Source organism: Dermacentor andersoni, chromosome 9, assembly GCF_023375885.2.
Source record: "Dermacentor andersoni chromosome 9, qqDerAnde1_hic_scaffold, whole genome shotgun sequence".
Lineage (NCBI taxonomy): Eukaryota > Metazoa > Arthropoda > Arachnida > Ixodida > Ixodidae > Dermacentor > Dermacentor andersoni.
In genome coordinates this window covers 95786759-95801464 of record NC_092822.1, presented here as the reverse complement: position 1 = coordinate 95801464, position 14706 = coordinate 95786759, and the positions used below count along the sequence as shown (strand labels likewise).

The 14706-nt window shown below is 47.3% G+C and overlaps 1 protein-coding gene across 2 annotated transcripts in view; it reads left to right on the top strand.

The window, feature by feature from the left end:
* The window catches only part of LOC126528400 (D-amino-acid oxidase-like), a 42331-nt gene extending 31022 nt beyond the window's left edge, over positions 1-11309 (top strand). For both annotated transcript variants that reach the window (XM_050176291.3, XM_050176292.3), the window contains exons 9-11: positions 762-879; positions 7914-8012; positions 11009-11309. In XM_050176291.3, coding sequence (XP_050032248.2) covers positions 762-879; positions 7914-8012; positions 11009-11149 — 358 coding nt within the window. In that variant the 3' untranslated portion in view covers positions 11150-11309. The remainder of the gene's footprint in view (positions 1-761; positions 880-7913; positions 8013-11008) is intronic.
* Positions 11310-14706: the final 3397 nt, after the last annotated feature.

The following is a 14706-nucleotide window of genomic DNA, read 5'->3' as shown; positions in this document are numbered from 1 at the left end:
TTCATTTTAATATTAGGTTACCGTTAAGAAAGAGTGAACTGGCCTCCTGCAGGACGAACGCACACCTCGCAGAACAAGCGCGGCCACGGAACGAATCAAGTCCATTCTACGATGCCCCACTGAATACATATTTGTGGCTAGGCAGGCAGCGGCCTGAGACGGCGCGAGGGTTCCGATTTATTTGTGAGGGCTGAATGTGTGAACAGTTTTGATTCACAAAAGAGAGTCCTGAAGGTTGTGTGGAAAGAGAGCCTGTTGTTGACGACGAGCCCTCCGCGATATCGTGCTTGCTGGTCGACCTTGCCGAGATGAGTCATAGCGCCAAAACTGACACTGTCACTGTGCAGTATGTCGTCATGTTTTCTTTTTACGTTTTAACCTGCGTTGTCCTCATGAACCTATTATTGAGTAACTGTGCTAGAGCCTTGTGGGAACCGGCGAGGTGCATGCTAGTCTTAGGGGAATCGTAGCAAGTTCCTTGCTTTACTCGTAGATTATTACAGATTTTTCTCGCTTAATAAATAAGCTGTTGTGTTCGAGACCTCGAACAGGGTATGGTATGTTGACGCTATCCGAACGCGGTACAGCTAAGAAATTAAGCTACTGCCCATCTAGCTAAAATCCCTCAATGTTATGTCTGCTTTTAATACGATCTGTCTATACCTTACGCCAAGAACGTTCTCTTTCGTCCCTTTAGAAAAAAGCATAAGTACATCCTGATTGTCATTATGGTTACGTGTACCAATTCGCACCAAACGCAGCATCGATGACGTCATGCTGGGAGGCACCAAAGACGTCGGAGACACTTCTCTTATTCCGGACAGGGACATCGCCAGGAAAATCTGGAACGGCTGCCTGCAATTCGTACCAAGCCTCAAAGTAAGTTTTCCTTTTCTACTGCGAAAAACGGCAATGCTAGGTACTCTCTAATTATTACCTATTCGTGGGATAGTTACATCATCTCATCGAACGGTTCCGTATCGTGGCATGTAGCGCTCGCCATGGTGGCTCAGGAACTACACCGTGAAAAGTTTACACCCTTTAGTGTGTAAACAATACTCCTTGTCTGTCTTGCATCGTGGCGAGCTCAACCAAGTTTTCTGTAATGACTATCTGGCCATTTCCGTGGGCTGACGTCGAAGATAGCGCAGTCTCAAAATGTGTGTCGATTCCGAGCATATCGGTCTAAACATATGGGATGATACCGAAGGTTGTGCAGTCTCAATGTTTGTGCTGATGTAAAAGGTTGAACAGTCTAAAAATGCGGGCCGATCGTGAATGTAGAGCTTTTCTGACAAGAATTGCAAATGTTAACGCTCACGTCGTTCCTGACTTGCAGGTACCGGGTGCATAGGGTTAAACAAAAACACGCAAGATAGATGACCATTCTAGTTTGCGGAGAAAGACACGTCCCAGGGGGTGCAAACATTTGTTTAGAGTACATCGTCTCGCTCCGATAAGAAGGGAATTTGGTCGGGTGAATTTACACAAGGGAGAAGTTCACCGGCGCGTCCAAGGGAGACCATGCCACGCGACGGGGACAACAAACCTTTGTCAGGTGTCGCAGCGTGGTCGATCTATCATGGGGACAGAAAAAAGATGGAGGACGCTTAAGCTTCACATTTAAAAGATCCCTGAGTGCTTCTACCACTTTCCGGCAGCTGGAGCGTATGTAACCGTAATATTTACCGGGAAACGCTGGCCACGAATTCTATGCACAAAGGCGGTCTTTCTGATAGAAACGCAGCCTCTTGCGTGGGCCCTGATATATGGATGATGGATGATAGATGTTATGAGCGTCCCCTTTGAAACTAGGCCGTGGGTTGCGCCACCAAGCTCTTGCTATTATACTTCCTTATGTCCTACCTAGGGTAAAAAAGAAAGAAAGGAGAGAAAAGAACGCACGATGAATTTCCATAACCAACTTTTCTAAACCCCTATTGAACTTTGTTTTTGTACGTCTCCGTTTTATGTCGTTTGCCTACTTTCCTTCCAGCAATCTTCCAACCGCCTGTTACTAATTTCTGTTGCGGACATGTTTACTTTCCTCCTGTTCTTGCTGAACACAAGGGTGTCAAGGAGTCCAGTGGTGCCTAAATGAACCGCTGGGCCGATATCTTCACATTCTAATAAAACATCCTCCATCGTTTCCCCAGCTTTACAACAGCAAGCACATGCTTCTTCTTCCTTCTTGTATCTCGCTTTGTAGATGCGTGTTCTAAGGCGTGCTGACCTCGCTTCGAAAAGTATTAAGCTACCCTTTGAGTTTTAATAAAGTGTTTCTTTCCTTATTTCGTTTTTCCCTCCTAAGTAGTTACTTATAGCAGGTTTCTTTTCCATTGCCACCACCCATGAGATTATTTCAGCCTCTCTAACTTTCTCTCTCAAAAGCTGTAGACCATCGTCGCCTAAGCCGTCCCCTTCCAGAATATCCCACAAAAGTTCTACGTTGTCATACGATCCTGTAATGTATAAAAAGGCCGCATATTACCGTTTGCTTTCTACTTTTGATATTTCAATATACTAAGTAAGAACAAATAAGTTATCATCCAAACGCCCACCTATTGTGAAGCCACTCTGAAGTTCTCCGAAAATACCATTATTCTCTACCCATGCTTGCAGCTTTAATTTGATTGCCTGCATTGCTAGCCTGTATATTACCTATGTAATGCTCAACGGTCTATACGAGTGAATTCTATCTTTGTCCCCCTTACCTTTAAAAATTAAATTCATTCACCTTTGTCGCCGCCTGTATGGTATTCTTCTATCTTTTAAAGTTTTTTACCCTGCTTCCACCATAGCTTCCTTATTTTTGGTCCTAGTTAATTTTTCAGCCTAACGGGAACCTCGTCTAGCCCTGTGGCTGTGCTCTTAGGAATTTTCTCTTCGGCTTTCTTCCAGTTGAAATTTGTCAGCACCAGCTCCTTTTCCATGTGGTTCTTTTTTATGCTATCTTTTCCTTCAAATACAACTTCGGCATTGCCTTGGAAAGATTCGGCTATTATTTTTCAGGTGTATATAGTGCTGCTTCCCCTTCCAGGTTGTTTCCATCTTCGTCTAGGATATGTTGTCGTATTGTGGTTGACTTCCTGCGTAATAATTTGATGTGGTTCCAGAATATTCAAGGTGCGGCCTTCTTTTTCTCACGTATTTCCGACAACCAACCTTCACTTTGACCTTCTATTTTTGCTTCCACCTGTATTTGAACCATAGACTTATTCTCCCAGCATATTTACAATATACTGGATACTTTGTCCTGCGGCAACTGCGACTTCTTTGCCTGCCTGTGCTCTCGGGATGCTTTCTGTCGTTCGGCAATTGTTTCTAGTATCTGCCTGTTCCATCACTTTTTGTTTTCTTTTTTTTCTTTCCAACGTACATGTTGTTTCTCTTTCCGTATTTCTGTCGTTATTACACTTAGAAGGTCACTATATTACCACTCTTTACTTGGCCATTTGCAAAGTTATTCCTCGACTATTGTGACTATATTTGTTATTTGTTCAGCATTTGAATTTGGACTGGCCATTTTGCCCTCCTTGATCTATTTCCCAACTACATATGCCACTTTCAAAATGATGCGTTTATGCTCACTCCCCATGCTGCTGTACCCTTCCTCGTCAATGACCATTTCTTTCAACTTATCATGAATTCCTTCTGCCATCAGACAGTTATCAATGGTCGATTGCAGGTTTCCTACTTCCCACGTGATCTGCCCTTCACACTCAGGCCCTGTATTCATGATAACGAGCTTATTTTGCTCACAAAGATCTAGCATTGACTTGCCGTCGTTGTCTGTATGGCCATCTAGATACTGTATGTGGGCATTCACGTCACCTAACAGGATAATTTCGGCATCATTCCCCGAACCATTAATATCAGCACTTATGCATTCCCCTAACTCTTGATTCTTTTTTGTGCAATTATTTCCGCTCCACAAATACGTTTCGCCCAACCAAGTTGTTTTTTCCACTCATGGTACCTGATAATCCAAGATTCTCTTGACGTTTTGAATTTACTCTTTTCAATTTGGCTCCCTGATGGATAAGAATTCTGAATCCTCCTCCCTTTCTTTCCGACTTAGTTCTGTTGCACCCTTCCCAAACACAATTCTGTCACTGGCGGCTCTTCCGAGTGTCTAAGGTGCGTTTCTGTAACCACAAACACCCCTATTTGCTCTCTATTTAACTGCTCCTGAATCTCTGCCCACTTTTCATTTCTTCTGCCACCCTGCATGTTTATGTAGCATATTGTATCGCGAGCTCTATTTCTTGCTTTCCTCCTTTTTTCTGTTATTGACGGCGATACTATTGTGAGGTTCCCTTATAGGACCTTCACCATTACGCTTCTCACTTCTCATCCCACTTCCCACTTCTCGTCCAAGCCTGTAATTGAAGCGGATCCCGTCTCGTTCAAAACCGCCACACCTTTTCACCTCCCTGTTTACTTCAACAACCTGCAAACCTTTCTCTCGACTCATTTTCCATATCGCTTCATTAGCAGCCACTACGGCTGTTTGTATGTGACTGTCACGTACAGGCACCTTCGGCACCGTGCACACCAGGATCTGCACCTGAGGGGATAGTTAGCGCAAGTCGTCTACCCCCCGTCCCCAAGCACTGGGTTAGTCCTGTCCCTTTCCTGTTTAGGACGTCATTTAGCTAACCTGCTACTATGACAAAGTTGCACACGTGGGCATTTCTCGAGAGCTTTGCTTTTGCTCTCTCCATGACAGAACCCAGTGTCCGCCCTGGAAATGTACCTACCGCCACTCTTTTATAGCATTTCACCCTCTCGAGAATTGCTTCTAAGCAGCTAGCCTTGTTTGAGTCGCCGGCGATAATCACCATTTCACTCTCTCCTTCCTCTCGTTCCTTCCCTTTGTCCTTTTCCGCGTGATTCGGACTTGACAAGGGGCATTGACCCCTGCGCTCCTGCTTTTTTCGCGTGGCGGCCTCAAGGTAGGTGCCGCTCTTTCCAGCTACCCCCTCCTCACGTTGCACGCATTCCACGTGCTTTGCTGACATTCCCTCTCCTGTCTAGTCGAGTGACTGCGTTCCATTGTCACGACCATGCTCGCTCACGATGGCGGCCCTGTTCAGCTTTTCCTCGGCTGCTTCAACTCTTTTTTCCACTACCTTCCGTGCATCACGCTCCATATTTAGCTTATTTTTGAGCTCTTCGACCTGCTTGATAAGCTCATCCTGGAAAGCCTCCATTTTCTTCAGCCTAGCATCGATATCACAGTGCGGGCCGATTGAATCGATTCCCTCTCCATTCTCATCCGTCCCCTCGTCTGTCATGAGGAATCCCCGGCACAGTGCACGCTTTCCCAGCTTTCTTGCCATGTATTGCACGGTTTTTTGTAATGCAAATACTATAATACTATAATATTGTAGAGCACGTGCCTTCTAGGAAAGACCGATACTCACAGTATCTAGACCCTTCAAGTGCCGGAATGTAATTTTAAGGAATGTTTTAAAAGCAATCAATGACGCACAGACTCAAAGTATGCAAAGTTTTCGCACGTGTTCAACCACGCGGCCACGCTCTCACTTTGCTACGAAAGCAGTATTCCCGATACCAAAGCAGAGACAGTAAAACCACTAATAGCTATTAGTATTGCCACTTCCGAGATACCATTTAAAGGCCATAAAGACTTAACGTCCCACTCGGTTGCACGTGTTGAAGCACGTGGCGCGAAAGGACACTCTGACTATCCTGCAAAACCAAATATACACGAAACGCACTCACGTACACGAAAAAAGGAAGAGAGAAACAAAGGAAGCTACCCAATTAGGATTTAGTCGCCGCCACGGAGCCCTGGAAAAACACGTCCATCTGTCACAAAATCTCACGCTACAAGATCCTCTAGATCTCCGCCACAAGATCTCGCGATGCGGCGGAAGCGAGTGGCATCTGGACGTATGGCAAGTAACCGGGCGCGCCGCTCCGTGGCCCCCGACATACTCATGTGCCGGCGTGCGCAAATGGCGGTCGCCGTGGCCGGTCTACATATGTTAGAAACGTTGGAAAAGGGGTTTTAGTTCTCGCGTAACAGAATTATGTTTTCTCGTATGGCCAAATTACAATTCGACGATATCATGTCTGTAGATTGTAAGTCGTACTTTACAATTTTTCTACGTATTTTAGCTTGAGAAATTCAATTAGTTCAGTAGTTTCCTTGTGCCACGTGGTGAGCCGGGGTGTGCGTCGTTCGAAAATCCTAATGGCGGAACGACGTCCGACACCGGATTTTCGGGGACACGGGGCCTTTTAACGCTGTCGCATTAAAATGTTGGTTCCAGCGCCGCGAAAGCTCTTTTGCGGACAGGGAGGGACGATTGATATTTGGGAGCATGAGCAGCGATGGTGTGCTGCTCTGCTCCAGCGAGATGGTGAGGAGGTTTGTCGAGAAAGGGTTTGCCAACACTCGAGTGGACGAATTCGGGAAGGGTGGCAGGGCTGACGACCGGCCCTGTCAGTGCCAATAGCCGGCAGTCTGTATGTCCACCAAATTTGAATTAAAAAAAAATTATTATCAGTTGTCGCAATTTACGACAACGTGCAGGAACTGTGAACGTTTGAGTCCTTTAACAGAATTGGAACAACGACAAAAAACAAGAACTCCTTCATGCTTAAGACAATGCAACAAAACACAAGGAAATAATGCGCAAACAAGCTGCCAGGCGTTATAAATAAGAAGTCTCGTCTAATATGGTTAGCCAGTAAAAAAAAAAGCAAAAGTTGGGGCAGTTCACGGTCTTGACTGGGACAAGTCAAGACACGGGGGCATATACTGAAAAGTCGGGACTGTCCCGCTAAATTCTGGATTGTTGGCAACCGTAGTGGGGAAGCACATGGGTAACCACTCTCTTAAACCCCTGGAGAATGCCCGCGCATGAATAAGCCGTTAGAGAGCGCGAGAGAGTTTCTCTAAAGGTGTTTTTTCGATTCTGTTTATACTTTCTTGTTCCGCCGAGTCGCCTACCTCTCTTTTGAGGTCATAATCAACGTCATAGTGACAAAATACAATGAGACGGAAAAAAGGGAAAATCTTACGAGATATGGCTCCAAGTGGTCGAAATTATTTCCTGCATTTGTTTTGCATCGCCCTTCATAGCCGTCTGAGGAGATACAGAACGGTAAAAACCAGTTACTATAAATTATGGGGTATACATAGAGATTGCGATATTATGGACACTGTTTTGCAGGAAGCATCTGTTGCAGGAAACATCACGTAGCCAGCCCGCTTTTGAGGGATACGATGGACACCGCTGCCCAGCGTTAAAAATGACTTTCTCTCAACAGCTCGAATCGCATCACATGAACGTGCCAGAGAGCTAATCTACTAGTAGACTATAGCATCATTGTACGCAATACTTTCTACAATCTGTCCAACTTTCTCCATCTGCCTTATTCTTGCGAAGCGTGACTACACCTCACGCCCAATCCTTTTCTGGCAGTAGAAAAGAAAGTATTTGGCGATTTTACATACATACGCCATCCCTTTCTCCCCCAAACATTGGACTATTGACGCTCGAAGTGGTCTTATGGCGACGTCTTTACAAAACTGTGGCACCTCAAGTGATGGCAATGAAGACAGAGTTTATCATTAAGATGAACGCCCTTGGCAACACACTTGCAGCTCGAACGTTGGCACGAACGGAACTACAATTTCCGTTACAGGCGTCATTGGGACAATGGAACGTATTTTCTTTCGAATCTAGGGCCAGTACCCACTATGGTCACCACCCAGATGAGGGGGGAGGGTGTATTGCGTAGACAGTAGAAGGTACGGCATGATACACGTGAGAGTACTGTGTGGATGAAATGCTTGCGTTGATTGGCGTCTTTACTGCTGAGACAGAGACAGAGAGATCTCTATTGTTTTTCACCAATTGTTCAACGCGCAGAATGCCAAGGTCATTGGGCACTACGTGGGCCTCCGTCCCGGGAGGAATCCCGTGAGGATCGAGCGTGAAGATTACGTCTTCAATGGCGGTGCTGGAAAGGTGAGCGTCGTGCACTTGTTTACATCGTAGCTGCTTTCGGTAGCGCGACGACACGAACACAAAGAAGTGAGCTGACCGAACATGCACTTTCTTTACAACTGATATGCCAGTAAGCCACTGTGGCTTTGTGTTGCGGTATCATTCGTAGGAAGTCTCGAGGCGGCGCGGCGCCTGCAACGCCACTTGCGGCGCTACAGTGAACTAGAATGGCTCTAGTACCTTCTAGCGTCACTCCTCATGACACCGGCGGTTTGAGACGCCTTCAGTGCAACGCTAAACCTTGGTGCCGCCTTCAATGCTTCGCCTTCGGGTGAATTGGCATGCTTTCTTGGCAGACATTCCTGTTTCGACCATTTTCGCCTACTTTCTGGCAATATCGCGTTGGACGGGTCCTCCTGCCCTTAAGCTTTTGACTACAAATAAATTATTCAGGCGCGAGAACAGCGCGCGTCCTGCCAGCTCACTACTTTCTCCTCGTGTTCCCAAACTGTCGAATACATTTACGAATCCCCTCACCTATCTATCTGTTCATTTGTAAGTATAGGGTGACGATGTATTGTTACTGGCGTCTGAAGTTAGTTGCACTGCTAGTCGCGTATGCGGCCGCGATTGGTTGGTCGATGGAACGCGCTCAGCGGTTTGAACCTATTTCTGAAGTGGCAGTCTCACGCGTTTACATTACAACAAAGGAGAGCGTTACAATCGTTATCGTACAGCGACGGTGCTCCCGCGACGTGCTCGATATCAAATGTCACTTAAAAAATATCACGTAATGCAACTTGCGTCGTAGCCCATGATTAGTTCAGTACACATGATAAGTGCAGTGAACATGTAAATAGAGAAGCTCACACGAATGAAACCCGTGAAGCGAGCAGTGAAGAAAGTTGTAAACAGCTTACAATTGCTCGTAGCTGCAAAATGTGAGACGTCCATATAACTACATCGTTTAAGCATTTAATGTATACAATGCATTGTCTCGTTGTCAAGCTCTCGTGTTTACATAAACGGCAAATACTTCTGAAACTTTGTCCTTTATTACTAGTGAGACTCGTGCAAACACCAGCATGTTTATTCTTTGATATCGTGGCATACATTTCCTCATGTAATCTTTACAGAACCCTAGGCATCAGAAACGAATGGTAAAGGGCCATGGCATCTTCTGCGCGCCGGTTTTGAGTTCACTGGTGTGCGGACCAAGCGAGCGTACAATCACGCTTCCATATTGAAAACGAAAAGCAATATTCGGGCGAAATATGAAGTGACGCAGCACATACACCTTCTGCCTTCTACAGTTGCGCCCAATGGAAGGTGCAGTGTTTCGTGCTGCGAAGGCTTAGCGTTCCTTGATTTACAATCTTCAAGTTGCGCTCTGCGTGGCGACCGCATGACCCATGCTACAAAAATAGGCTGGAACTTTCTTTTTAATAACATTGCCCTATTCCTTCTGGATCTCACGGTAAGGTCTCCTAACTGCTCACAAAGACAGATACTTTTCTAGGGAATATCGCATGTAGAAGGCACAAGCATATAGCGTGGACAATCCAACCTAATAAATATTGGCGATTCTCTAAATAGTCGACTAATCAGTCTTTCGGTATACGCATCCTTCAGCTGATTTATCCATCATTATATTATTCTATCGAAATTAATGAACAACAGAACATTTGAGTGATCAGTTCGTTGGTTGGTCGGTCGTTTGGTACGACGTACCGAGCGACCGAGAGTGGGCTGTGAAGCCACTGATGCCACGTCATTCGGCAATATTTTCCCCCGGTGTTGCCCTTAGCAGGACTTGATTGCTACACCAGGCTGTTCCGAGAGAGAGAGAGAGAGAAAGAGAGAGAGAGAGAGGAAGTAGACGAGAAAGGCAGGGAAGTTGACCAGAACTTACTATCTTGTTTGCTACCCTCGACTGGGTAAATGAGTGAAGTGGAATGATAAAAAAATTTACTCGCCATCCCGGCACTGTGGAAGTGAATGTCCAGCGAAGCTGTCGAAAACCACTACTACAACTCCTGAGAGGGTATGCAATGCTTTATGGCTTAAGAGCAATGGTAGTAATAGAAGTAATGGTTATCTTGACTGCGCGCTGCCGCACATAGTGGTGCTACAACAAAACTGAAATCGGTTGCAAGGCTAGTTATTCTATATACGAAAGGCTAGCGATGTCACTACCCACGTCGCAAGCTGCCGTCGCCGCGGCAACTTGCGCAACAGTGATCTTTACCGGGAAACGTATTCAGGGAGCTCTATGTACGTGCTTCGCATTGTTATCAGGAGTGCCTTAACACCAATTAGGTGGTTCGGATGATTGGTTTGAGCTTGTCCTTTATTCAAAGATATGCTGTTTTGTATGTTGTATGCGTGATTTCAAAGAATGGATGCACTGTTCGCTTCACTTTGGTGATTGCTTGTATCGTCTGCAATACGAGGTTATAGGCCACTGCATTTTTTGCTTGCATACGGGAGTATGAACCATTGCTCGGTCCTGCACTGCCTCCGGGATCGGCCCACCATTGTTTTCTGCCAACTTTACGTCACTAAGAAATGCCCGGATCCCAGCCATAGACAGCTTCGCTGTAAAATAATAACCAGATGCCATGGACACACGATCACAGCGGATTACGGTCAACGCAAGCTATCCCAGCACAGGGCCACGTGCCACCCCTACGAACAGTAATTCACACTGCAGCCATTTGTGCCGGTCTGTTGCATTTATTAGATGTAGCAGTGCGTTTTCTGCCCTCTGCTGAGATGGCTTACGAGGTCGGCATTCTCAAATGGTTCGCTCTAGTTAATAGGTTGCTCTGATAATTGCAATGCGAAAGACCATGAGCCGGCTGGTTCGGACAAAAAAAAAAAAAAAACGCAGTAGCGTGAACTCAGTCAAGGATGTAAACACAAGTTCAGGACGGGTGCCCTTTGTTGTGTTAGAAACGGTACAACGTTTACGTAACGAGAAATGTCCTTTATTTTTTTCTCTCGCCTCGTCGAAGGTTCCGGTCATTCACAACTACGGCCATGGAGGTTCGGGCATCACCATAGCCTGGGGATGTGCAGGCGACGTCGTTCGACTGCTGCGGGACTCGATCCGAGAGCGCTCACCTGGCAGGTGTGAGACAAGAGCGAAATTGTGAAATGCCGTTCGAGACGGCGGCCGCCGACAAGCGACGCCTTGCTATTCGCCGAAGCCATCACGTCACGCATGAAGGCTGAAGAATCGATACAGGAAAGTATGAAGAGGGGCCAGATTGCATAATTGCTCTTCTGTACCAATAAACGAGTCGTTTTCACAAATAGCAGAAGTCTACAATAACAGAAAACGATAAAACTAAAGAAAACAGTTCTCCTACTACGTTTCACGTCACGTATTGCAGTGACTCTTCGAAGCTCATTAAAAAGTTCAATATCAAATCGTGCTATTGTGATGGTTAAAAAGCTGAAGTTAACTAGAAATTTTCTTCTTACGACGCTTACGATGCTTCAGCTTCTTCACGCGCTAGCAGGCTGACCATCAATTCACATTACTCAATGTCTCCTTAGTTGTGTATAACTTAAACCCTTACAGGCACAGAAACATGGAGTTGTCATTTCTAAGACAGCAATTGCAAGATTTGTAGTATAATACACGCATTATTCGATGAAGACTGAGAGTCGCTCTGCTAATCTGGGGTGCGCTCATTGAACATCTCGTGGCACTTTTTGTAAACATTGTGACTTCACTAATTTCCCCCAATCGGCTCAACAGGCGTCCTTTTTCTGTGGAGAGGGCCCTTGGACCCTGGTCGTGCACCGAAAAATAGACATGCTGTCACAGATCTTCGTAATTTCTAGCAGATCGCGACTTTGTGCAGTCTCTTTAAAGGACAATTCATTATGAATGCGCACACTATCTGAGTCTGTACACATTTACCTGAACTGTACTACTTGTAAATGCTTTTTTTTCACGTGGTCTTTTGATTTTTATGCCGTGACTCAACTATCGAGGCCGTTTTTGTAATGGATGGATGGAAACTTTATTTTAAATCCGGCAAAGTTTAACGACCCGGGCTCAGGTCTCCCATGAGGCCACTTCGAGGCCTTGCCTCGCGCCACCTCTCGGGCCTGCTGGACTGCCCACCCTTACCTCTTGAGGTTGGAGCTGCGCCGGGTGGCGGCCCACTTCGACGCAAGAGCTTCCGGAGCTACTGCCATTGCAGCTGACATAACTTGCAAAGAGCACTCGGGTATTGCCCGGGGAAAGTGTGCCGCAACCGCACCGGATTGTGGAAGGTTTGTGTCTGCAGTTGTCGCCAGACTGCCTGGGGACGTTTCAGTTTGGGGTGAGGTGGGGGCAATATCCGCCTGGCAAGCTCATAGTGCTTGGTGATGTCAGTGTGTCTGACCAAGCGTTCTCCCGAGTTTCGAATGAGTTCCGAACTCGAAGAGGCGGTCTACGATTCTGCACGGCGGGTCAGTTCTCGCGCAGAGCGCTGTGCCACCTCGTTCAAGTTAGGGGGGTCTTCGTTGGTGGGGGTGGCGACATGCGCTGGGAACCACATGATCGCGCTGCTATCGAAGTGCGGTCGACCAGCTTTCCTTAGGATATGGAGAGCTTTGGAGGAAATGCGCCCCCGCGCGTAGTTACGAACTCCGGCTTGCGAGTCGCTAAGAGCTACATCGCAGAGGGGGTCGGTAAGCGCAAGCGCAATCGCAACCTCTTCCGCTGTTTCTCGGTATTCCGTTGTGACACTACACGCGTGCGTAAGCCGAGAGTTAACGTCTACGACTACCGCCGTAAACCGGTGTTCTCCTGTGTATTCTGCCGCGTCTACGAAGCGCGTAGTCCTCTTCCCACCAAAGGAACGCAGCAGTACCTTGGCACGAGGCTGGTGTCGGCCCCCATTGTATTCGGGGTGCATGTTTTGAGGGATAGGGGCGACAATCAGCGTGTCGCTGAGGTCTGGTCGAATGAGCTGTTCCTGACTGTGTTGGACGTGGTAATTAAAGCCGAGTTTCTGCAGGATGTACCGGCCCGTGACTGTCAGCGACATGCGTTCGAGTTGCGAGGTTCTTTTCGCATCCACTATTTCCTGAAGCGTGTTGTATACCCTCAGCTGTAGCAGAGGAGCAGTGCTTGTGGACTCCGGTAGGCCAAGGGCGATCTTGTAAGTCTTGCGTATAAGGGTGTTGATTTTCTCCCTTTCGATGACGTTCCAGTTGTATAAGTCAGTCACATAAGTAATGTGTCCCCCTTCATGCCCGTGTGCTTGTTTGTAATGCGTTTGATCAGACGGGTAGCCGCTGTAACCTTGCCTTCGACCTTGGGGATAGCTTATATGTTCGATCCGTTGGCTGCTTTATGCATGTCGAGGATGCGTATCTTCGGGACTCGGGAATACAGCAGCTGTCTTGCGTATAGAGCATTATTTCGCCACATTGACGCGATTCGCATGCAGGCTTTGGCCGGTGGCGCAGGTAATATAGGAGCAGCTCGGATTTGAGTGGAGATAGTCGGAGACCTGTGTCTCGGGGGTTGGTTTAGACTGCAGAGACCCCTGCTTGTAAGGTGTATTCTATCTGACCGTCACTGCCCTTATAGACTCACAGGGTGATGTCATCATCATACAAGGCGTTATGGAGACCGTCAATCTCGTCGAGGTAGACCGAGAGACCCAGCATCACGAGGTTGAAAAGGAGTGAGGACATGACCGACCCCTGAGGAGTGTCGGTGCTTCCTAGTGCATGTTCGTCGGATGTGATGCTGTCGACCGCGAGGCTGACTGTGCAGTGCGACAGGAAGTTTCTGATGTAGTTGTAGCTTCGCTCGCCCATGTTGACCTTGTTTATTCGGTTCAGGATTGCTGCATGTGCTACATTGTCGAATGCCTTTTCCAGATCTGGGCCGACGATAGTCCGGTTGCCGCTAGTTGTGTCGTTGATAATCTGGTGGTAGAGCTGGAGCATGACGTCTTGAGTGGAGAGGTGTGACCGGAAACCCACCATAGTGGGTGGGTAGGCTCCAGTGTCCTCGAGGTGGTGGTTGATGCGGGAGAGGAACGCGTGCTCCATCACCTTGCCAACGCAGGATGTGAGGGAAATGGGCCGCAAGTAATCGAGGGTAGCCGGCTTGCCTGTCTTCGGTATCAGGACTGCCTTAGAGCGTTTCCACGCCTCTGTCATGCGACCTGCTCGCCAGAATTTGTTGATGTATGCCGTAAGAGCGGTTATCGAGGCATCATCGAGGTTTCGTAGAGTCGCGTTCATAACCTTGTCGGGACTAGGGGCTGATTTGCCATTAAGGTCGTGGAGAGCTGCGCGGATCTCTCACTCGTGAAATTCTTCATCGAGTGTGGCATTTGTCTCTCCAGAGTAATATCCGTGTTGAACATCGGGTCGTTGAGGGAAGTACTTGCCTTGCAGGCAAGTCACGAGCTGTTGATCACTCGTGGTAGCCCGTTGTTTGTGCAAAAGTCGCTGCAGACTTGCTCGATGAGCACACTTGCTCTGCGTTTCCCGCAAGAGGTGACGAAGGAGACGCCAAGTGCTTTCATTGTGGAGCTGCCCATCGACTGCGTTGCACATGTCATACCACTGTTGGCGGCTTAAGGTCCGGCAATGTTCTTCTAGCTGGCGATTGATGTGTGCGATCTTCCTACGAAGCTTTCGGTTGTGCCTTTGCTTCTTCCATCTTGCCTGTAGTGATATCTTGGCT